The 24,475-nt window shown below is 46.0% G+C and overlaps 1 protein-coding gene and 1 long non-coding RNA gene across 2 annotated transcripts in view; one reads left to right on the top strand and one right to left on the bottom strand.

Annotated features, from left to right (window-relative positions):
• Positions 1–10,130: 10,130 nt before the first annotated feature.
• LOC136636905 (uncharacterized) lies at positions 10,131–24,077 on the bottom strand. The gene is made up of 2 exons (XR_010793568.1): positions 23,645–24,077; positions 10,131–12,710 (listed from the first exon to the last, which is right to left on the bottom strand). It is a non-coding gene; the product is annotated as an uncharacterized lncRNA (long non-coding RNA).
• The window catches only part of SP3 (Sp3 transcription factor), a 29,908-nt gene continuing 28,291 nt past the window's right edge, over positions 22,859–24,475 (top strand). Inside the window, exons 1-3 of the mRNA XM_066612244.1 lie at positions 22,859–22,939; positions 23,288–23,430; positions 23,607–23,720. Of these exons, the coding sequence (XP_066468341.1) occupies positions 22,933–22,939; positions 23,288–23,430; positions 23,607–23,720 (264 nt within the window). The 5' untranslated portion in view covers positions 22,859–22,932. The remainder of the gene's footprint in view (positions 22,940–23,287; positions 23,431–23,606; positions 23,721–24,475) is intronic.

The following is a 24,475-nucleotide window of genomic DNA, read 5'->3' as shown; positions in this document are numbered from 1 at the left end:
AAAAGCACTTTACGGCACACTTATGGCACTTGGTGTTGGGAGGGTTCAGGTTTGGGCCCTTAGAGTCACCTGGTTGGCCACTGTGAGAAAGAGGATCACAGACTAGATAAGTCTTTGATTTGATCCAGCTTGGCTTTTCTTATATCTTTTTGAGATGCACATTTAATTCAGATGCACATCCCATACAAAGCACTACGATGTAGGGAGACTGCGCCTTCAATTGAGTATGCATTTGAATGCACAATTTAGTTCCCAATCTGGCACATAACATGGGTATGTAATCTGTTTCTGCACATGGATCTCCTTAGATGAATCAGGACACTACTCTTTTGTGCAGGGCATGAAGTACATACAGTCAGGACAAGATGGGTCTATCTTGAGCATTCAGCAGTGGCTATGTGCATTAATGTTTGTGGAGTATCTAATAGCAAGACAGCTGAAAAAACTCATTTCCTTTTCTAGCTTCCCAACATTAACAAACTGGCCATGGATGAATGAAGTTGCTGAAGGCTGGAACCATACAGTGTATAGAAGAGTTGCATTGGAAGATGGCCAAACAAATCCTGAAATGAACTTGCTAGGCAATTGCTCAGTTTCAGCAGAGTTTGGGCCCCTTAATCAAGTGTTTCCTGCACTGTGCCACTTCAAACTCTCGCATGTTTGAAAGTCTCCAATGAAAAAAATCTTCCAGCAGACAGAAAATTTGCATGTATGTGAGAATGTCTAAGTTTTTCCTTGACACACGATTTCTCTATGCAGAGGGAAGCTTCACCCCCATGAGGAGCATTCATACAGAATGCTGTATGAGACCGTGTTTAGAAAAAAAGTAGCAGCACATAGCCTCAAGGATACCCTCCACAAAGTCTAACAAACCAAAAACCTGTTTATGCCTGTTATGTATGGGTGAGATAGTGTTGTTATCACTAAGGCTTCTTTTATTGTAGTATTGCTGAATGGCTAAAATGCTTCTGGGGTCTGCTTTGGCCAGTGGAAAATTGTGCTTTTCTGTCTGAGAGACTCTCTCATTACCTATTTGAAGTTCATGCGTCTCACCAGGTCAGAAATGACCACCTTCACACTGGAAGTAGGAAAGGGAAGGTGGCAAAGAAAGAGACTCAGTTGCTCTTGTTTTCCTCTAACTGCGATTCTTTTGCCATCCTCTCAGACTAATGATATCTGTGGAAAGCATTCTCCAAGTTGCAGATAATTTTTCTTACTATTCCATATTTGGATTCCATGACTGGGAGATATAGCAGTACAGGAGTAGTGTCACCAGTTAAGAAGTCAGGGCCCAAACCTATCCAACTTTCCAGTGCTGATGCAACCATGCCAGCAGGGCATATGCTGAATTTTGCAGTCTGACAACAGTCTTGGAGGCCTCCTCAACTTATGTTCCCATACCTCAGGGCTGCATTGCAGCTGCATTGGCACTGGAAAATTGGATAGGATTTGGCCCTCAGCTCTCTGTAACTGCTCATCAATTCCTGTTTATAGTTTCTTTCCCATTTCAGAAATGCAACATCATTCAAGATCACGTCCAGCTGATGTCTACTGCAACCTCATCTGAGTTAACACCTTCCAGAATTCACTGTCCTACTTCCTTATGTGGCTTCCAGATAAGCTGCTCCAAGATGAACACATTTGCAGTTGTCTACAATAAGATGTACAGTATCATGAGGAACAAAAGGTGAATTGTGACACAAAACCAGGATGGAGTCTCTTAAAACACAAATACAGGTTAGTCAAAGTCGATTATTTGATTACATTATCTTCAGTACTTTGGTTCATTTAGTTCCCTGACTGCAACTCAAACTGCAGCTCATATTTTTCTTCTCTTTGTGTGTTCAAATCCCAAGGATCTGGGCAGATGTAGTCAGGGGTTTTCCCTCTGGTTGTTTTCAGTTCAAAATAACTCTCTCCAAGCTTATTTAATAAATTGCAGGGATGAAGAAATCAGGGAAGATAAAGCAGCCCATATTACCATGCCTCACAGTATGAGGGTGACTAATAGCCCAATCCCATCCAAGGCTTGTGCTGGTAATAAGGTGCTTGGTGTCAGTGCAGTAAGCAGTTGCATGGGGAAGCTGGCAGTGCAAAACAGTGACAGAGGGCCCACCAGAGCAGGTAAGCTTGGCACAGGATGGAATGGGGTGGGGGAGGGCAGAGCAGGACCAGGAAGGAGCTGGATTCAGGAGGGGGTAAGGATTTGGCAGGTGCCAAATCGTAACCCCCTTCCCAGGGCCGATCCACCTGCATGGGTCAGGTCGGACATGCGCCAGCGATATTGTTGGCACAGGTCCAAGTTGACCATCACAGCTGCTGGGGATTACCCTGGGTCAAGGGGAAAATGTCCTTTTACCCCGAGGAGATCTCCAGCAGCCAAAAATCTGTGGGACACAGCAGTCTTTGGCAGTGCTGCTGCATTGCCGTGTGGGGATTTAGCTAGAATTGGGCTGTTAGAGTGGGAAATGAATAAAGTTGAAAAGGCTTAAACAATTTTGTTCACCATTCTTCTGCCATGACTTGCTGCCTGTCCATCCTGAATTTAGCTTTTAAAAAAGGAGGGGAACCCATTCACACTGGTCTAGAAATGGGGACACTGCTGAAGGGACACATGTATGAAACTTTACCATGGCCTGATCATTATCTGGTAAGGGCTCAGATAGCAGCTTCTTGGAATTCCCAACATTTCTATATATAGATTTTCCCTAAAATACATGTGTTACGCAAAGTGGTGGCTCATCCAAATCACTCCTCCATGCACACTGATGAACCCATCTTGAAATCAGAAGATTGTTGTTTTGTCTGAATAGGCCCACTGAATATTTGGCTTGCTTCTTCATAGTGAAGTTCACGTAACGCTTGAACCAGCCCTAAGATTGATGTTGGAGTTCAAAGTTCAAAATTAATATGGTAAGGAAAAGCCAACAAACCAGAATGTCTGTGAAGTTGCCTCAGGCAATTCCCACAAGGCAATCACCCATTGTGCTTATTGCCTCACATTACTTAGTGTGTGATTAACCTGTGAAACTTTGTGCAACAGGATGTGGTAATGACACCTAACCTAGATGCCTTTAAAACGGGATTGAACAGATCTATGGAGGAAAAGTCCATCACAGGTTTCAAGCCACAATGACTGTATGCAACCTTTGGGTTTAGAGGAAGCCTATCTCTGAATGCCAGTGGCAGACAGGGGCAACAGGATACACATATCTTGTTGTTGAGTGCTCCCTGAGGCATTTCATAGGCCTCTGTGAGATAAAGCAGGCTGGGCTAGATGGCCCTTTGGCCTGATCCAGCAGGGCTCTTCCTATGTTCTTATGACAGACTGGAGGGGGCTCCTGCCTCCTCTGCTCCTACTCCTGCTTCCTGGATTAAACAAAGGGTGAGGACAGCAAACAAAAGGAGAGGACTAGAGTGACTTCCTTTTCAAGTTCAGGGAGTGGAAAGAGGAGGTGGGGTGCAGGAGTCGTCCAGAATACCATCCAGTAAAGAAGGATGGCATTTGGTGCATTGCTTCAGACACTGGTATCCTTGGGGGCAGCCCTGCCCAAAAGGTATCTGAGATTAATAATTTTTGATAAATTAGAAGAAATGTCTGCTGGCATAGTATACATTAAAAGGAAAATTGCTTAACTGAATAGAATTCTAACCACCATAGCCTAGTATAGGTCCAAATACAACATCTGCAAACTCAGTTTTTCCTTCCTTGATACCAATAAATGAATTCCAGTGTAACTCAAACAACAAATAAAGTAACATAATCCCATTTTTCTGTCTGTAGAAAATTAAGTACTGTTTTGTGATTTTTGCCCATCAAATAAAGTTGATGATGCCACAAGAAAACAAGCTCATATTTCACAGGAAAATGAGCGTCACTTTTGCTTTTGTTCCTCTATAAAGCCACACAAAAGTATGAAAATAAGATTAGTAAAACTCAAAATGTAAACAGAAAGCAATTTTTCATAATATTAATCATGTTCAGCTTTACAACAGGAAAATAACAGCGGATTTTGATCTTTAATGTCTTGCTTGAGGTTGAAGTTTGTTCCTTCGCCAAAAGCAAAAGCATGTGCCTGGTTAAAAGCCCACTGACTATATATTACAAAAGCAAAATATGACCCAAAGGGAAATGTTGATACATCATTAAAAATAGAACTTGGTTACTTTGTGTAAGGAAATGTTGTTGGCAACCTTCAGTCTCGAAAGACTATGATATCGCGCTCTGGATGGTGGTTCTGGCACAGCGTCTAGTGTGGCTGAAAAGGCCGATTCGGGAGTGACAATCCCTTCCACACTGGGAGCAAGTGTAGTGTGTCCCTGATCTGTCTCCCTGGCTATGGGCCTTCCTTCTTTGCCTCTTTGCCTCAGACTGTTGGCCAAGTGTCTCTTCAAACTGGGAAAGGCCATGCTGCACAGCCTGCCTCCAAGCGGGCCGCTCAGAGGCCAGGGTTTCCCACCTGTTGAGGTCCACTCCTAAGGCCTTCAGATCCCTCTTGCAGATGTCCTTGTATCGCAGCTGTGGTCTACCTGTAGGGCGATTTCCTTGCACGAGTTCTCCATTGAGGAGATCCTTTGGGATCCGGCCATCATCCATTCTCACGACATGACCAAGCCAACGCAGGCGTCTCTGTTTCAGCAGTGAATACATGCTAGGGATTCCAGCTCGTTCCAGGACTGTGTTGTTTGGAACTTTGTCCTGCCAGGTGATGCCGAGGATGCGTCGGAGGCAGCGCATGTGGAATGCGTTCAGTTTCCTCTCCTGTTGTGAGCAAAGAGTCCATGACTCGCTGCAGTACAGAAGTGTACTCAGGACGCAAGCTCTGTAGACCTGGATCTTGGTATGTTCCGTCAGCTTCTTGTTGGACCAGACTCTCTTTGTGAGTCAGGAAACGTGGTAGCTGCTTTACCGATGCGTTTGTTTAGCTCGGTATCGAGAGAAAGAGTGTCGGAGATCGTTGAGCCAAGGTACACAAAGTCACGGACAACCTCCAGTTCATGCTCAGAGATTGTAATGCAGGGAGGTGAGTCCACATCCTGAACCATGACCTGTGTTTTCTTAAGGCTGATCGTCAGTCCAAAATCTTTGCAGGCCTTGCTAAGACGATCCATGAGCAGAGTGGGTAGATCTTTGGCAGAGTGGGTAGTGACAGCTGCATCGTCGGCAAAGAGAAAGTCACGCAGACATTTCAGCTGAACTTTGGACTTTGCTCTCGGTCTGGAGAGGTTGAAGAGCTTTCCGTCTGATCTGGTCCGGAGATAGATGCCTTCTGTTGCAGTTCCAAAGGCATGCTTCAGCAGGACAGTGAAGAAAATCCCAAACAAGGTTGGCGCAAGAACACAGCCCTGCTTCACTCCGCTTCGGATGTCAAAGGGGTCTGATGTGGAGCCATCGAAGACAACAGTGCCTTTCATGTCCTTGTGGAAAGATCTGATGATGCTGAGGAGCCTGGGTGGTCATCCAATCTTGGGGAGAATCTTGAAGAGGCCGTCCCTGCTGACCAGGTTGAAAGCCTTCGTGAGATCTATGAAGGCTATAAAGAGTGGCTGTCGTTGTTCCCTGCATTTCTCCTGCAGTTGTCTAAGGGAGAATACCATATCAGTGGTGGACCTGTTGGCTCGGAATCCGCACTGCGATTCTGGATAGACGCTCTCTGCAAGTACCTGGAGCCTCTTTAGTGCAACTCGGGCAAACAGCTTTCCTACTACGCTAAGGAGAGAGATGCCGCGGTAGTTGTTGCAGTCACCCCTGTCACCTTTGTTCTTGTACAGCATGATGATGTTTGCATCCCTCATGTCTTGAGGTACTCCACCTTCTCTCCAGCAAAGACAGAGGATTTCATGCAGCTCAGTGACGATGATCTCTTTGCAGCACTTTAGGACTTCAGCAGGGATGCTGTCTTTTCCTGGTGCCTTGCCAAAGGCAAGGGAGTCCAGGGCCACGTGAAGTTCTTCTAGGGTTGGTTCACTGTCAAGCTCCTCCAACACAGGCAATCCTTACACAGTGTAAGGAAATAAACACTGAAATAGTGTGATTATTGGTGTGCACATTGTATTGCATACAGCAAGCTCTGTATTTTCAAAGTGCAATCTGAATTTCAAAACTGGGGCAAGTTTTTTTCTGTTCTACAACAGAACAGAAACAGTTCTACAACAATTTCATATGTGGTCAAGTGAAAAAAACAACAGTCTAATGACTGTCTCAGCCATTGATGGGAATGGGAGCAGATTTTCCATATTACGCTTATGCTCCCCTTCCATTGTGCCAGAACACTCCCCAAAACAGGCACCAGCCAATGAGGAGGACTGGTCTGTTCTTTTGTTAACACGTGGATGCTCTGATGTCTCCCTTTGAAGTGTGTTCTCCGTGCCTCTTAAACTATCTGATGTAGTGAATTGGCAATGCTTTTGCCACAATGTGTCAGGGTATCATATCTGTGCTGTATTATTACTATTGTTTTTCTTTCTTGGAAATTTACCACACAATGGCAGGTGACTGCTTGTGGACCAGTACTGGCCAGCAGACAACCACTTTGAGTAGCACCGTTCTAGGCTGCAATCCTAAAACCATGTAGTTGTGAGTAAGCTTACTGAAGAGATCCAGATTTCCAAGGACAAGGGTTGCAGCATTTTCCATATTCATAATTGTTGTTCAAAAGTCATATTGAACTGAATGTATATTAAATGAAAAATGATTTGCTTCTGCTTCTCAGGTAGGAAGCTTATTTGGCCTGGAATAACAGCATTTTACATAAAGCATAGGCAGCTACCTTGCTTTTAATTTCTAAAACTGCCTCATCAGATTGAACAAATTCAGAAGTGGCATAGTATGGATTAAAAGCATTTTTAGCACCCTTCCAAAATCATGTGTCATATACTTCTATAGGAATCTTTGGCAGAGACCCTGTTCCATGCCCCACAAAGGAGGACCCAAAATCATTTGCTGCTTCAAACTGCAGCTAATGTGTTGTCCTATTCCACAAACCTTGTCACCCTCCCACCCCCATATATGTGCTAGTTTGAGCACACTAGCTCCCCAGCAGCAAGCAGAACACAAGTGCCTATGTGCACATGCATACTCCCCTTTAAAAATATATAGGTAGAGTCTTGTTATTCATTCACGTGAATGGCAACAATGGATTTTTTTTTTGCTCAGTGATTTAAAACTCTTTGCTCAGTCATTTAAAAACAGCCTTGCTGACCACTGTAATGCATCAAGCAGACAATCAGTCTCTCTCCAGGTGCTTAGAAAGGCTTCACTCCCAATCCCTTCCTTCACTAGGAGCTGCAGCATGGGAGGCGGTGGAGGAGGTGATAATCACTGCCATTTAGCATTCTTTCATGTGCTCAGGGTAAGGGAGGGGCCACTTGCCTTGGAGTGAAGCTGTTCTAAGTGCCTGGAGAGAGAATGATTGATGGATTGTCAGTCAGCTGCCCTCTCTCACATTAATGAGGTTACTGTTAAATGACTTTTCCCTTTAATTTAAAGGGCCCTTCTCATCACGTTGAGCTAAAACCCGTGCCAGAGTGTCAGAGAGATGATGTGGCCCTCCTGCCAAAAACTTTGGACACTCCTGCTCTATTCAAATATTCTAAAGCACTGTCCCAAGCAAAAAAAAAAGAGTGTTTTCCTTTTTGGAAGTGGGGTAGTGCTTTTCTTGTCTTGCAGCTAGCTCTGCTGTTCTGTTTGCAAACAGGGCAGCAGAGCAATGTACTTGAGAATGGACAAGGTGAGGCAGCTGTATAATAGTCAATGGGTGCAGGATGCTGCCTGCACCCACCCACTACCCAAGGCAGCCTGCCTCACCTCACTTCATGACAGCCAGCTCTGGCTCCACCATTGACAAAAATTCAGTTGGTGGGATTGCTGTAACAGAGGAAAAAATAGTTGAGCAAGCAAACAATAAAACAGTTTTGTTTTTAAAAAAATGCAAATCTAAGAACATAATTTTATAAACTTATTAAAAATAAGAAATCATGAACACATTAAGCAGTTACGTTACTGGAAAGTGGTGTGAATGTGTACACAGTGTGTCCTGTTAGAAGAACCATACTGAGTTTCACTTATATTTCACTTTATGCTCATATCAGCAAAAAATCAGCAGTAGAGACAGAATTCTGAGAGCTATTCTGAGAGCTATTGTGATACCATGGAAGGGTGAATATATTAAATGGGATGATCCGCCAAAAACCACAAGGAAAAGTTGATACATGAAAAATGCAAGATGGTTGCTATCAAAGAGTATTTTAAGACATTGTCTTTTTACAAGAAATCTAAGGAATATGTTTTTGGTATTTTAGGTTCATTTTTGGCAACATAAAACATTCACTGACATTTCTAAACTTCTAAAATTATTTAGCTTGAGCTTGAAAAGATGTTCACCTCTTGCAAACCTCAGCAATGATAATGTTATGTAGCCCCCAAATAACAATAGGATTTCTGAGCCATTTTCCACATTTTGGGCGCAATCCTAACCCCTTATGTCAGTGCTTTCCAACTCTGGCATATTGGTGCCAATGGGACAGTTGGGTGTCACCGAGGCCTCCTCAAAGTAAGGGAACATTTGTTCCCTTACCTCAGAGCTGCATTGCCCTTATGTCAGTGCTAGAAACATAAGGGCAAACATAAGGGCATAAGGGGTTAGGATTGTGCCCTTAGTATATCATTAGGCTTTTTTTTGTTTTCTAATGTGGTGACCACATCAGTCTTGCTTCACTGACCAGAATTGTCTTTATCTGTCTGGCAACTGTATTCAGTAACTATTCATCACTGATACACCTACCACACAAGCCTAGATATGTCTGTTCAGAAATAAGTTCCATTGAGCTGAGAGAAACTTACTCCCAGGTAAGTCTGTATAAGATTGCAGGTTAAGAATAACAACTTCAGTGCTACTCCCACCTGCTGATTTGTTGTACATTATGTTGCTGTACATTATGTTTCCATTCTTGTGGAAACAAACATGAAACCCAAGTATGTTGGGAAACTCATATGCTTTAGCATATTCTCTATTTTGGCTAATTTTGACCCATGATTTTAGGCAGTGGTTCTCAAATTCTCTGGGAGAGTTTGAGAGCCACTAAGTACTTGCGTGGGCGGGGGGGAGGCAGTGGGGGCAGGGGGAAGGCAGTGACACGAACCCCAGGATCGCGCTGTCCAGGGGGGCTACAGGGGCTTGGGTGCACTTACCCAAGCCTCCTGCAGCCTCCCCAGGCTGTGGGAGCCCGGCGTGACCTGCAGCAGGGCTCCCCGCAGCAGTGAAAGTAAATGCGGAGCGATCATGCTCCGCTTCCGCTTTAGTGGAGCGAAATCGCTCCACATTTACTTTCACTGCTGCGGGGAGTCCTGCTGCAGGTCGCGCTGGGCTCCCCGCAGCCTGGGGAGGCTGCAGGAGGCTTGGGTAAGTGCACCCAAGCCCCTGCAGCCCCCCCTGGGCAGTGCGATCCTGGGGGTCATGCCGCTGCCTCCTCCCTGCCTCCAGGCTGCCGCCGCCCCTTAAGGGGGCAGAGGCCAGGGCTCACAGGCTGGGGCATCGCAACGCCCCAGTTTGAAAAGCCCTGATTTTAGGGGACAGAGGATCTCAAACAGACTCAGTACCTTATTTTCTGCACAAATGAGAGCTCATAGGGAGAAGGGCTAGTTGATATGAGCTTTGCTACTCCACAGCATCCCTAACAAGGGCAAGAAACTAAACTATACCCAGCCAACTTAAGGAGACTTGAGTATCTTGGGGAGCTAATAGGGTCCTTGCTGACCTTATATAAGGATTGCTCTGAGCTGTCTGGTCTGAACTTTCCAACCACAGAAGGTGGTGCTAACAGATTCTTATTTATTTATTAGTAGAATTTATATCCCACCTTTCCACTCCAGAAAGGAGCACTCAAGTAAGATTCTTCTTGCCTTACTTCTCCAGCTGTCTACCCTGAAACCTGACCACCAGCCTCACATAGACCACATTATCGAACTGTTGTATCCCCATTTACCCAATGGAAATGATACTAAAACCTGACTACCAGTCCCTATTGGTCTGCTTTGACCATGCTGTTTACATCCCACCTCTGGGCCCTTACAATAACATTCATAGCCAGATTTTTTTGTAAGAAGATTGGAGTAGCGTTTGAGAAGGCTATTCACAGTTCCTATACTTGTTTATTTCAAATCAGAGACAATGGCATGGACATGCTTGATGAAAATTTGAAAGTTGTGCCATTTCATAATAGTTACCCATCACTTTGATCTTAACAACAGATTGGTGAAACATATTTCCTTCAAAAAGAAATATTATTTTTAAAAAATCTCAGCAGCATAAGGATTGACAGTCAAACCGATGAAGGTCAAGAGTCGAATATGCGTTGTAACATCTTGAGCAGTAACATCTCTAGCAGTCTTAAATGTCTTCTGAAGCAGACACTATCTATCATCACCTTGATTTCTTATGTCTTTTGTTTTTCTGCACCATACACAGATTACACAGGTCTGCAAAAAAAATTTTTTGGACAGCTGTTTTGGTTTTGTTGACTGATTCTTACATTTTTTGGTGCACTGAATCAAAAAATGATAGCAGTTTTGTCCTGGGACGTCAGGTTTTCGAACAAACGGGTGGTCATCGTTTTAAAAAATCTCTTATTTACATGAAAAATATTAACTCATTTGCACAGGTGACAACAAAATTAACACCACACTCAAGTAGATTGCTTGTGAAATCATCCTTTTTTAAACTCTAAACTTCTTTTTGAGCTTTTCCTCTTGTAGGTGGCTTCCGGAAGATCCCTATACAACATCCAGCAGTAGTCAGCCATCATCGTTACACTCCATTTCCCTTGAAACCTTCTTTCCATTTCTTTTATATCTTGATGGAAACATTCTCCCAGCTCTTCACTCACTGCTCCCAAATTTTCAGGAAAATAGTCAAGGTGTGAGTTGAGAAAATGGACTTTTAAGCTCATGGAGCAACCAAGCTTGTAGAACGCTTTCAACATTGTTTCCACTATTTCCTTGTAATTTGGGTCCTTTTGGTTTCCCAAAAAGTTATTTATGACCACAGTAAAGGCAACCCATGCTTCTTTTTGAGTTGGAGTCATTGAACTGATGAAGTCTTTGTCGGATATGAGTTTTCTAATATCCGAGCCAACAAAAACCCCCTCTTTCAGTTTTGCCTCCGTTAAACCTGGAAACTTGGATCCCAAGTACTTGAAGCATTCGCTATCTTTGGGAAGTGCCTAAACAAATTGCTTCATTAATCCTAATTTTATATGGAGTGGTGGTAATAAAACCTTCTTAGGGGGTACCAATGTATCTCTGAGAACATTCTTTTCACCAACAACTAGACTTCTTGGTGGCCAATTTTTTTGCTTCCAGTGATTTTGTCGGTCTCTACTGTCCCATAAACATAGAAAACAAGGGTATTTGGTGTACCCAGCCTGTTGTCCCAGCAGCATACACAATACTTTTAAATCCCCACATACCAACCAGTTTTGGTTTTGATAACCCACTTTCTTGAGTACCAACTCCAAGTTCTCATAAGTCTCCTTCAAGTACACCGAATGAGCAACAGGAATGGACGCATAATGGCCACCATTGTGAAGTAAAACTGCTTTTAAGCTTCTTTTGGAAGAGTCAATGAAAAGCCTCCATTCAGAAGAATCATACTGAATGTGGAACTGAGCCATCAACCCCTCTAAATCAGAGCAAAACACCAAATTGCCCTCATGAAAAAAGACAGAAAGTCTTTTTCCCGATGTCTGTACCATGCAAAAGATGTACCTTCCATCAACAAATTTTTGCTTTTAAGTCTAGAACCAAGTAATTCAGCAGATTGCTTAGGTAGATCTAGGTCTCTCACCAAATCATTGAGTTCCTCTTGTGAGAAAAGTTTTGGTTCGTCAACTTCAACATCTGAAGAACTTGATCCATCTTCAGGCTGAGGTACAGTTCCATTCTCGTCAGGACAATTGACTTCATCCAGGTTTGTAGGAGGGTCGGGCACAGGGATGTCTGGACCATGGGGAATGGGACGAATAGCAGAAGGAAGATTGGGATACGTGATGGTGTACTTCCACTTTGAATTGTACCCCTTCACATCACAGGAACAGAAATAACAATCATCACTATGATTCTTTTGCTTGCGCCACATCATAGGAATTCCAAATCGAAAAGCTTTTATCTTGCCTTTTGACCAATTACGAAGATTTTTGACGCGCCGCTTACATACTTTATGAGGAGCCCAAACTTTATCTTGGTCACCAAGTTTTAATTTAAAATAAACGAAATAAACTTTCTTAACAAAATCCGTAATATTCAACTGCTGCTTTTTCACCATGAACTCTCCACATATGAAACAAAAACTGTCAGGCGAATTTACACACTTTCTTGGAGGCATTGCACTAATTTTGAACCACACAGACAATAGCAGGATGACGACTAAAATGATTCTAGATGCAAAGGTAGCTTTGCACGTATAACTTTCTTGAAGGGTTACCCCAGTCTACATCCCTGTATACAATTCCACTTCTCCACTTCAATGCTTGACTGTTTCATTCCACAAATCCTATAAGACTTCTGTCATTCTTGCATTGTTCATGACATAGCGTACACAGCCCATGCCCAGAGTCTTGTCTTCTATCTGGATGAACTCCCAAGAACTGCTTTTAGTACAGGTGTAGACATGGTTGGATTGCTACTTGATTGTATTGCATACATGTTAGAAGCACTGTAAAAAGAAAAAAAGCACAAAGATACAAAATTACAAATATTTCAGTGAAAAGCTATGTACCTATAAAAGTGCATTGTTGGACAGAAAAAATATGAGAAGTTTCTATGAATGTTTTATGTTGACAACAATTGATAACCTAGCCCCAACTACCCCTTTTAGACACCAAAAACAAGGTGGGATATAAATTTCTTAAACAAAAATTTGGGGGGGGGGGGCAGCTATCTTGAATTTTAGACCTGACCAATTTTCTTCACATCTTTGGGACAGTCACTCTAGTAGTTCATTGTATTCTCTGTCAAAGCAGCCATTAGACCTTTGGAGCAGTTAATAGGTCATGGAGTAATACTGCTCTTATTCTATAGCCTAGTAGTGTGCTAGCAGCTGTCCCTATGCTGATTTGTTGCATTAACTGTAGTGGTCAGTTATTTGATCAAAATATATTTCACAATTAAAATCAAATTTGTCCTGATGTTAGACCTATAATATAGATAGCCCCAAATATTTGTTTACTTATGACCACTTTTGTTCTAAGAAATAATTAATATTAATATTAATGCAGTTGCCTTTAATCTTAGGCTCAATTGACTTTGTGAATTCAACAATAAGTGCTTGGCAAAATGACAAAACACAGGAAAAAAACCAGTTTAAATAGTGAAGGTAATTCCATCTACTAAATACATGCCTGAAACTAAGCCTTCTATCAGAGAATGATGCAGCTGTTCTTTCAGTTCTGCTGGATCTTTATAACTTTTAAAGAGACAGTATCTATTTTTCAATGTCAGGGATTTTTAATGTTATTTTGAGTATACATGATTTTAGCCTTACGTGCTGACTCTGGAACACAGCCCTTGTGTAAGATGTGGAGGGTGATTGTAATAATGAATTCTGCAGGCATGAGCCTAGGACTAAGGAACAGAAAACAGAAAATAACAAGGAAATCGAAGAGAATTGGAAGGATTTTTCAAAGGGAATTGGGATTTTTTTGGCCAACTATTTCCAAATGTACCTGCCAGTATGGTGGCGGGGATATTGCCTGCAGATGACTATGACCCACAAAATGCCTGAGCCTATCATCCTTTCTCACAGTATTTCCCTGTTGTGGTTGGCCACTGAAACTTTGACATAGAAAGACCTGAAGAAATATATATAACAGATGCCATAGAGTGACAACACCACATATTACAGTACTGAAAGCTTCCCTGAAGCCTAAGTATTTTGATGACTCACTTCCATCTCATAAAGCAGCCCAATCTGGACTGGGGCACAGTCTAGAAAAAAACTTAAGGTACTATGAGCAATTATTGAAAAATGTTGCTCCTGTTAATGACAATCATAATCAAATGGGCATGTCCCACCCAGTTTCACTTATGACCTTGTGAGAGTCTTCAAACCACACATGTCAACAGCTCCAGCTGTGCTGTGTGATGCAATACAGATGGACAGCAGCATAGGCAGATTTATAGCTAGGTTGTTATCCAGCTATGCTGGATAAAAAGCAAGATAAAAATAAAGAAAAAATTTAGTTATATGTAACCTTTAAAAAACCTTTTGCAGAGAGTATGTCTGGGAGTCAGCCGATTCTAATACAATGGGCCTTACTTCTCTGTAAACATGCATAGGATTACACTGCACAATTGAAGGTTACATAAATACATTAAAAGTTAACATTCAGGGTGCAATCCTATACTTAAATGTCAATGCAACCCACACACAAAAAATGGAGATGGGGAAAAAACCCACCCACTGGAATACCAAATTTGTCCTGCCCTTTACACCCCACTATACCTAAACTCTACAGCCAATCACAGCACTCCTGCACCACAAATGAAATCAGAGACCAGAACGCTTGACAGGGTCTATACCTCTCTGGCTTCATGTTGTGTACACTTAAGAGGACAAATTGTTGAACTTTGGTGAGAATATATATGGGAAGAGTACTTTGTTAACATTTGTCTCCTCCAAACTTGTATTACAAGTACTGTACTCTGCCCCAGGAAGACAACATACAATACCCCAAAACCCATAGGGAATGCACGGACAGTGCACCTCACAAAGGAAAGTGGGGCCAGGTGAAGAATCTCATGCCTAAAAGTATGAATGATGCATAGATCTCTCTTATTCTGCACCCCCATTGTCACTTTTCTTTGCTATATAAACTGTGTTGATCTTTCCTCTCTCCCAAGAGCTAATAGCAGTGAGTGCCGTTGCTTTGTGAATGCCAGGAACTCCAACCATTGCTACTGCTGGCCAAGCACTCACCATGACCCTGTTGTGTTTTCAGGATTGCAGCCTCACCACATGGAACAGACCTGGCACCACTACTGTGGCTCCACAGGAGAGGGAAGGCCAGAAGTAGCAGGGAAGCATGGCTTAAGAGAGCTGCACCATGCTTGCACATTGGTGACATCACTCAGTCCCAGACACTGATCATGCATCCAGGTACAGAAAATGTATTTTGCTGCCAATGACTGTTGCTGAACTCTGTCTTTCTTTGCTCTCTGATCTATTCAACAGGGACCCTATTCCTGTGCAGCCCACAAAGGATGCCCACAGCATTCCTGGCAGCAGTAACCAGTGTGATTCCAGCTGTTTCTCTATGTGGCTGTCAACCTACTTATTCCAGATGGGTTCCTGTGGGTTGGCAAATTCCATGACAGATGGTGATGTAACTAGTGTAGTGGATCCCACTAACACCAGCTGCCTTGCTATCTGTCCTGCAATGTGCAAAGGTGTAAGAGCCCTGCTGAGAAGGAAGGGTTAGCAACTTATGTGCCTTCCTTTGAGATACCACTCAATATCTAATAGTTCAGTAAGTTTTGACACTTGCACTTCTTGTCACTTTGTTACTAGATGTAAGCAGATAAAGAGCCCTTTCCCCTACCTGTTTACTTCAAATGGCCTCAGGGTGGGACCCTGCAAAGAAAAGGGCAGAAACTGCTCTGTTACCAGAGCAACGTCTGCATCATCTCAGCTCTGATACATTTGCTCCAGGGTGGGAAGAGAGCAGACTCCACAGGACATGGAGGAAAAATCCATTACAGTTAACAAGTCTTGATGATGGCATGCAAGCTCCGGGTTTTAGAGGTAGCATATCTCTGCATGCCAGATGGCAGGGAGTGACAACAAGATACAAGTCTCTTGTGCTCTTGTGTGCTCTTAGATGTATTGGTGGGCTGCTGTGAGATGCAGGAAACTGGACTAGATGGGCATTTGACCTGATCCAGCAAGACTTTCTGTATGTTCTTATATGATTTGTAAGCAGCGCAGTTACTGCAGCCACAATGAATGAAGCAGTCAGTGGGGTTGGACGAAGGGCAGCATAGTACAGCTCTGCAGGGGAGATAACCAACAATGTGTGCAGATTGATGCTGTGTATTTGGCTAGATGGGTCAGCAGATGCAAAAGTCAACCTGTCAGATGCCAGCCGAATGACTGGTGTCTTCACACCTTTTTGGTGTGTGTGGGGTCACACTGTAGAGTCAAACCTATTCCACTGTGCTAGTCCTTTATACATAGTCACTGTGTTCCTGGCTGGATCAGTTGGGTAGCAGTGCAAAATGCTGAATACTCCTGCCTTTGCTCCTGACCTGTCTTCTGCTGTTGCTGAAGACTTATCTTATAGACTAGCTAGTATGAGTTTGAGACCTAGCTATTCTTCCTTTGCCGCAGTCATTTCTGAGTTCAGCCTTCATTATGGAAACCTCCCTAGTTAGATTTAAATTAGGCTTTTCTGGATCCTTGTGGAGTGAGCTACCCGCTTGAGTGTAGTTGGGGTTCCCCTTGTGGCTTGTTCGAAGTCCTCTCCTGCAAAATGAGAGGACCTTCACAGGGAATGAACCCTTGACCTGGAGTCACCTGTATGTATTCTAAATGGCTTGTGCTCTCTCAAAAGAGCCATTGGTGCTTTCCTTGAGCTAGTACATTCAGAAAGGTTCTTCTTGACAATGTGTTTTTGTCATAAGGTGATCTGAACAAAGAACTAAGATTTCTGGTACTCTATTTTTGGTCCCTTGCTCCATTTCACAGTAGCTCCTGCTGTGGGAGGCATGGTGGCATCCTTGTGTCTCGTGGGTAGCGTGTGGTATGTTGACATACTGCTGTCTCCCTCTCATCATGCATTGACTGGCTCCTTCACAGTCCTGCCCATGTGGGGCACCATCAGCATGTTGCCCCATTAACACTGGTTTACAAAATAAATTTTTGGCACACAAGAAAAACTGTACAATCCTAACAGTACTTTTTAATGCTGAATTCAAATATGTTACTAGTGTTTCTCTATGACACTGGGATTTTTAATGACACACAGGTTAAATCTGAAAAGTTGTGCATTTACATATAATTCCTTTTATTAGCTAAAAAGTGGCACTTGATTATTTTCTTCTGTATTTAGCATCTGGAACATCCTTCTTAAGTGTCAGCAAGCATGCTAGAACTCCACTTTTCCATGATCAAAATGTCTTGGTGAAATAGCTTGCCATGTTTGTCGCTGATGGCACTGAGATTATCAGGGAAGAAATACAAGTGGGAGTCCAAGAATTTTAAGGGACATATTACACCCCATATCTTTGATACATTAGTATAAAAAAGTATAAGAGTTAGTGAGACACTCGTTAGTGTCTCACTGAAGTAGATTTCAGCCTCTCAGTTTTTAGACCCCAAAAGTTCAATCTGTGTTTTGGACCAAATCCCAAACAAGGTTGTTTAAATCATCTTGAGTTAAAGGATGTGGTTCAAAAGAAGAGGTACTCGCTTCTCAGTACAAGTCATGTTGTACTTGTACTTGTACTGTTGTACTTCAACAGTACAAGTCATGTTGAACCAGGCGAGCTACACTGTTTTCTGAGTATTCATTTTCAACAGTTACGTTTACTGAAGTCTGTGGTATTGGTAAGGCTCACTGTGAGGAATTGGCCTGATAGCAGATGGTATTAGGATTTGTTATTCCTTTTATGTCTCTTAAACAAAAATAACAGTTCGATGAATGACCTTTTCCTCCAAACCATGGGAACTGCAAACAACATAGGCCAGGCACAATTTACACATTTTGTCAGACACTTCACACAGGTTGAACAGCTAAATAGGGGCCTAGTTCTTTTCTTGGTCACATACCTTTTAGCAAAAATAAAGCTCATAACTTTTTTAATGAGTTAAATGTCAGTTTCTCACACACATAACAAAAGGTATTTGGGTGATTTAAAGGACTTCCTTGGCATAATGGCATATTATCAACCACAACACAGTTGCACAACAATCTAATCACTAGACAAAAGCGAACTCAAACTCTCTCATAGTGCAATCCTATCTCATGCTGGAACAGGCAGGCCAGGAGGCAATCCAGTGCATGATTGGGGCAGAAGTGGCTCAGTTGCAGTTGCTCAATCCAGTTGCAGAAGTGGCTCAGCCGGAGGCAAGGGGAAACTCTTCCCCTTACCCCTAGGTAAGCCACCACAGCCCCAATGCATGTCCTTGGACTTGTGCCACCTCACGAGGTGGCACAAGTTCAAGTAGAACGGAGCAGCTTGCAACTGCTCTGCACTGCTTGGGGAATGGGGTTGGAATCCAGCGTAACAGCCAGGTCTCAGCCCCACTTCCCACTCCCCGCCTGCCCGTCCACGGGACCACCCTCCCCAGAACATCTTCCTCCCCTGTCCACCCCAGACGCCTGCGTCGGCCAAGCTCAGCTGATGCAACCCTCTCTCCCCCAGTCAGCATGGAGGCTGGATGCAGCCTCTGTGGGGCAGCGCACATCCCTGTGCCAACCCAGCCAACTCCCGAGGTGGTGCAAATGTGCTTTATAGCACGGGGAGTCAGGATTGCGCCCTCTGTGCATAAACAGTGAAAGCCGGCTCACTACTGGCACAAGTTGCTGAGACTAGGGACATGTTTATGTCAGATCATGCAGCATACCTCATCTGTCTGCCACTAGCCTATATATACTAAAGCAAAAAAGCAAGCATCTGGTGAAAAATTACATAACCAAATGTGACAAAATAGGTCATATTCAATATATTTATTAATAATGAAAAGCTTCATCACAGATAAACAGTGGGCGATAGAAACATTCTGATTCTGATTGTATATTCGAATTCAGTGTGAAAACTTATGTTAGAAACATCCTCATTGTTCTGTGTGCCAAAAATTGTGTTGACCAACTGTACGTACTGGAGGTGTTGCCAAATATGCTGAGGAAGTAGCTGGCAATTGCTCTTTGCTCCTCCACGCTGTATGGATTAGTATAGGATACAAACTAGTTAAGCTAACTGGGTAAGTAGTGGTTCTTATATTTAACAGGGTTGTGTGTGTGACCATGACAACAATTTTCCCTATCCGTACCAACACAATTTTTTTTCCAGTGAACATTTACTACTGCTGCTCTCTCTCTTTAAAAACTGCAAGTCCTTTGGAGCCAGGAAGCTATGTATTCATTTAGCAATGTAACGCTGCAATCCTAACCACACTTTCCTGAGAGTAAGCCCCATTGAATAAAATAGGACTGACTTCTGAGTAGACCTGGTTAGGATTGTGCCCTAAGCTATTTTGTAAACTTCTTTGTTTCAGTGGCAGTTAAATATTTAATAAATAACAATAAGCTTTGTGAACAGATGACCCAGTTATGACTATATTTATTTTAAAAAATTATATCCCGCCTTTCCCATGCTGAAGGAAATGTCCAAAGCAACTTACAAAGTTCCACACTAAAATGTACAATATGTAAAAACAAATAAAATAATAAAAATGATAAAGGCATGGGGGGGGCAACTACTTGGACCAAAACACTATTACAGAGACACAGAGGGCAGACATCAACAAATGCCAGATGAAACAAAAATGTTCTGAGAAACAGAAATGTTTTCTTGCCACTCTCAATAGGCAGGATACCTACTCAGAGAAAAATAAAAATCTAACTTCCTTCATGTTCTGTGTAAGTTATCCAAGTTACAGCACAACCTAATGTACAGCACCTACATTGACTTCAATGGAACTTACTCCCAGGTCAATGTGTATAACATTGCAGCATTAGTTATTTTAATAGACATCAGAAAGTCTTGAACAAGCTATTGATATTTTTAAATTCATGCAAACCTAGCTGCTTTAGGGTGCAATCCTAACCAACTTTTCAGCACTGGCATAGCTGTGCCAGTGGGGCATGTGCTCCATCCTGCAGTTGGGAGGGACAATCATGGAGGCCTCTTCAAGGTAAGGGGATGCTTGTTCTCTTAACTCAGAGTTGCATTGCCCTTACCTCAATGCTGGAAAGTTGGTTAGGATTGCGCCGTTGATCCTATATTTATTCATTTATTTATTATAGCACACTACTACACGCTCACTTAAAGTACATATTTATTTAGAAGTAAGTCCTATTGTGTTCAATAGGGCCTACTCTCAAGAAAACGTGCATAGGATTGCAGCCTTAGGACCCAATCCTATCCAGTTTACCAGCACCGGTGCAGCCGCAATGCAGCCCCACGGTAAGGGAACAAATGTTCCCATGCCTTAAGGGGGCCTCTATGACTGCTGCCCTACCACAAGATGCAGTGCATGCCCCATTGGCACAGCTGCTGCACCGGCACTGGACAATTGGATAGGATTGGGCCCTTAGACAGTTATGTCCCATGAACCCATTTCTGCCCAGCTCATAGGTGTACACGTTTGATCCCTGTTGCGTATATGCAACGTTAGGCAGAAATGTTAAACTCAAGCCTTACATCCAAGTAAAAACAGATGGAATCACCTCCAAATTCTGTAAAATTCACTGTATTAGGAACATAAAATAATGGCCTTACTATTTGAATTTTGTTGTCAAATATTAGCTGATCCATCTTACTAGGCCACAATATATGAAAAGCTCTAATATTCCATACATTTATAATTTTGACAAAATAATACTGATCCTAATTTGACAAGCACTTGAGGATTAAAGCATGATCCATCAGAATAAATGGAAATGTCTTCACTGATCTCAGTGGGAGGTGGGATTGCTTTCCTGGCAAACAATTCAAAACCATTAAAATTAATGGCAGCTTCAACATGGACTTTAAAGGGATGTGGTTTGTGCCTTCTGTCCTTAAGGCCCAGTTCTTCCAAACATGCTTGCTCTGTAGACTTACAACTTGTAGTCTGAGGGAATTTTTCAAAGTAGATACAATCCAGACACTTAAACTTTTTAATTATTTGTATGAAACATTTCAATATGCAATATGACTGATTGTGCTGCAAGCTCCTGAATTTTGGATACAAGTCAATGGTTGGCAACCTTCAGTCTAGAACAGGGGTGTCCAAACCCCGGCCCGGGGGCCACTTGCGGCCCTCAAGGCCTCTCTATGAGGCCCTCAGGGAGCCCCTAGCCTCCAATGAGCTTCTGGCCCTCCAGAGATTTGTTGGAGCCCACACTGGCCCGATGCAACTGCTCTCAGCGTGAGGGCAACTGTTTGGCCTCTCGAGTGAGCTGTGGGATGAGGGCTCCCTCCATTGCTTATTGTTTCACGTCTGTGATGCAGAAGCAGCAGGAAAGGAAAGGCTAGCCTTGCTTTGTGCAAGGCCTTTTATAGGCCTTGAACTACTGCAAGACCTTCATTCATTCATATAAGTTCATCTTTAATATATTCATTTATGTAGATTTATTCAAATTTTAAATGTAAATTAATTCGGCCCCCGACACGGTGTCAGAGAGATGATGTGGCCCTCCTGCCAAAAACTTTGGACACCCCTGGTCTAGAAAGACTATGGTACAGCAGCCACTATTCCCAGGTGGTCTAAGGGTAGAGCCCAATCCTTGGCATGTTTACTCAGAAGTTAGTCTCATGATAGTCAATGAGACTTACTTCCAGGTAATTGTGGATAGGATTGCAGACTGAGAGCCCAATCCTATGCATGTCTACTCAGAAGCAAGTCCTGTTGTGTTCAGTGTGGATAGGATTGCAGCCTCAGTTGTGAGCCAGTGTGGACTAGAGAATCTTCCTGCCGTGTGAGAGTGAGGCTCAGTACTTTCAAATCACTAAGGGTGCAATCCTAACCCCTTCTGTCAGGGCAATGCAGCTCTGAGGTCAGGGAAGAAACATTCCCTTACTTTGAAGAGGCCTCCGTGAGTGACATCAACTGCAGGATGCAGCACACGGCCCATTGGCACCACTATGCCAGTGCTGGAAAGGAGTGTGCCCTAACAGTGGAGGGGCCTCAATGTTGCCTGACTCCAACACCTCCGCCTGGCGCCCTGAGCAATCCTTAGCATGTGTACTCCAAGTAAGCCCGGCTGTGGGGCTTCGCTGGGCCTTGCTCCCAGGGAAGCGCGCCTAGGGTGGCAGCCAGCGAGGCCTGCCTGGGCCAAGAGCCCAGCCAAGCCGACATTTTAAGTGCTTCCCCCTTTCTTGCAATAGGCGCGGCCTCCGCTCCGCTCCCTCCGCCTCCCCAGCGCCGCTGTCAGCAGCGCTGAGTGACAGCCGGAACGAGGGAGATTTCAAACCCCGCTGAGAGGCTCCCTGGAAGCCAAGCGCCGGCCTGGCCTGGCCTGGCCCGGCCCGTCTCCGAGGCGCTCCCGGCACCTTCCTCCAGAGCTGCAGCGGGGGGCTCGCTAGGAGGGAAGGCCTCTGAGGTTCACAAGGCCCCTTGAGACGGGGAGAGCAACCAGGACCCAAAGGACCGGGGAGCCGCCTCAGGCGTCGCCGGGGTCCTCTCAGCGAGCACGACAAGGCGGCAGAAGGCCTGCGAGCCGTCCCGGCCTCGCAGGCCTCGGTCATTGTCTCTCACACAAACCCTGGCAAACAGGAAGCCACCTCGGCAGGGGAAGGGAGGGGGCGCGCGGCAGCTGAGCGACAAGCGGCGCGGGCCAGTGAGCGCTACGGCCAGGGAGTGCCTCAGCCAATGAGCTCGCGGGAGCGCGGTAGAGGCGGGAGTTCCGGACTGGCGGGCGGGCTGGCAAGGCGTCGGCGGCGTCGGCTGGGCCCCTCTTCCCCGCCGCAAGCCCCACCTTTCGGCTTCCTCACACCGTCAATCAAAACAGGGGAAAACCCTGGAGTGGGCTCCGGGCCGCCGCCGCCACCTCCGCCTGCGCGCACAATAAGCATGCCCCCCGCGGCAGCCGCCTAGCCCCAGCGGCGGTGGCGGCAGCAGCACGAGCGGGGCCTGCGCGCGAGAGACAGCCAGCGAGAGCCTCCCTCCCTCCCTCCTTCCTTCCCTCCCTCCCGCCAGGCAGAGGCTCCCAGTGCCGCCGCTCTCGCACACCATGACTGGTACGTACGGGCCGTGTCGCCGCCGCCGCTGCCGCTCCTGGTCCGGCGCCGGGCAGACGTGTGTCTGCGGCGAGCGTGGCACTGACTGAGAGCAGCAGGAGGAGCAGCGCCAGGGGGAGGAGGGAGAAGAGGGGCAGGGGCAGCGGCGGCGGCAACAACAGCGCGGGGAGGAGGCAGGGGAGGAGGAGGGGAGGGGAGGCTCCTCTGCGCGGGAGGGCGGCGGGAGGGCGGGCTCCTCTGGCGGGCGGGAGGGAGGGAGGCAGGCCGGGGCTATGGGGAAGGGAGGGGGCGAGCGCTCCCGGCGGTGACTTCCCCTCCCCCAACGCCCCCCCCCCGCTGTGCCCGCAGCGCCCGAGAAGCCCGTGAAACAGGAGGAAATGGCTGCCTTGGACGTGGACAGCGGCGGCACCCACGGCGAGTATCTGCAGCACGGAAACGGCGGCTCTGCGGCCGCTTCTGCCGACGCCTCTGACGAGGCCGGCACTCCCCAGGTGAGCGCGGGTGGACGGGCCTGGCCGGGACCCTCGGCGCGTTCCCTCTCCCCTCCTCCCCGAGGCGCGTCGCAGGCGCGGGACTCGGTGGCGCCGCCGCCTGCGCGTGAGGGGGTGCGGGGGGGCCGCGAGAGCCGCGCGCTAACCGCCCTCCCTTCCCCCTCCCGGCCGAGCAGGACGCCCAGCCGTCGCCGCTGGCGCTGTTGGCGGCTACCTGCAGCAAGATCGGGCCGCCGTCACCGGAGGAGGAGGACGACGACGACGAGGCGGCTCCTCAGTCTGCCGGAGCGGTGAGTGTGCCCGCCCCGCCGCTGCTCGCACGGCCTGCCGGTGGGAGAGTCAGCCAGATCGCCCGCCCGCCCGGGGGGAGGGACGGGAGACACCGCACAGCACTGCCCGCCCGCCCGGGGGAGGGACGATCGCAAGGCCGACCTGCCAAGGGGGTCCCCAGGCTCCCCTGCCTCTCCAGGGGGAGGCGGCGCCGGCACTGCCCTCGCCTCCCGCAACACCTTTCTTGCCCGGGGGAGGCGGTGAGCCTCGCTCTGCCCTTCCCCAGGGAGGCCGAAGCACCGTCCTCCCCACCGCCTCCTTCCCGGCTGCGCTGCCCGCCACCCGCGCCACACAAAATGAAGGCCGGGCAGAGCAGGCAGAGGATGCGCCTCGGCAGTAAAATGGCTGTTGAGAGGCGCTGGCGGAAGCTGCCTGTTCCCGCTGCCTGGGCGCCTGGACCTGCGCTGCGGGTCTCCCCCTTCCGTAGCCCAGCCTGCAGGCCCCCTTGAGAAACTTCCTCCTGGCCTGTCGCCGGTGGGGCTGCCAGAATAGAGTGCTGGTGCTGGCAGGGACACCTCACTCCACACGCCCTTCCTGCACATCTGCAGTTTGAGCAGTTAGACAGGCAGGGAGGGGGACGGTGGTCGAATTGACGCTAAAGTTTGAAGCAGCAGCTCTGTGGTTGCTTGATGGTCTTACCTCACACTGAAACGCATCTGAAATTTGAACTTAAAGTTCTTGCTGGATTGTGCAGCGAAGGTGGCGGAAACGAGCG

The sequence above is a fragment of the Tiliqua scincoides genome, chromosome 1 (genome assembly GCF_035046505.1).
Source record: "Tiliqua scincoides isolate rTilSci1 chromosome 1, rTilSci1.hap2, whole genome shotgun sequence".
In the NCBI taxonomy this organism is placed as follows: Eukaryota; Metazoa; Chordata; class Lepidosauria; order Squamata; family Scincidae; genus Tiliqua; species Tiliqua scincoides.
Note: the sequence above shows the minus strand (reverse complement) of the source record. Positions and strands in the feature narration are given on the sequence as shown.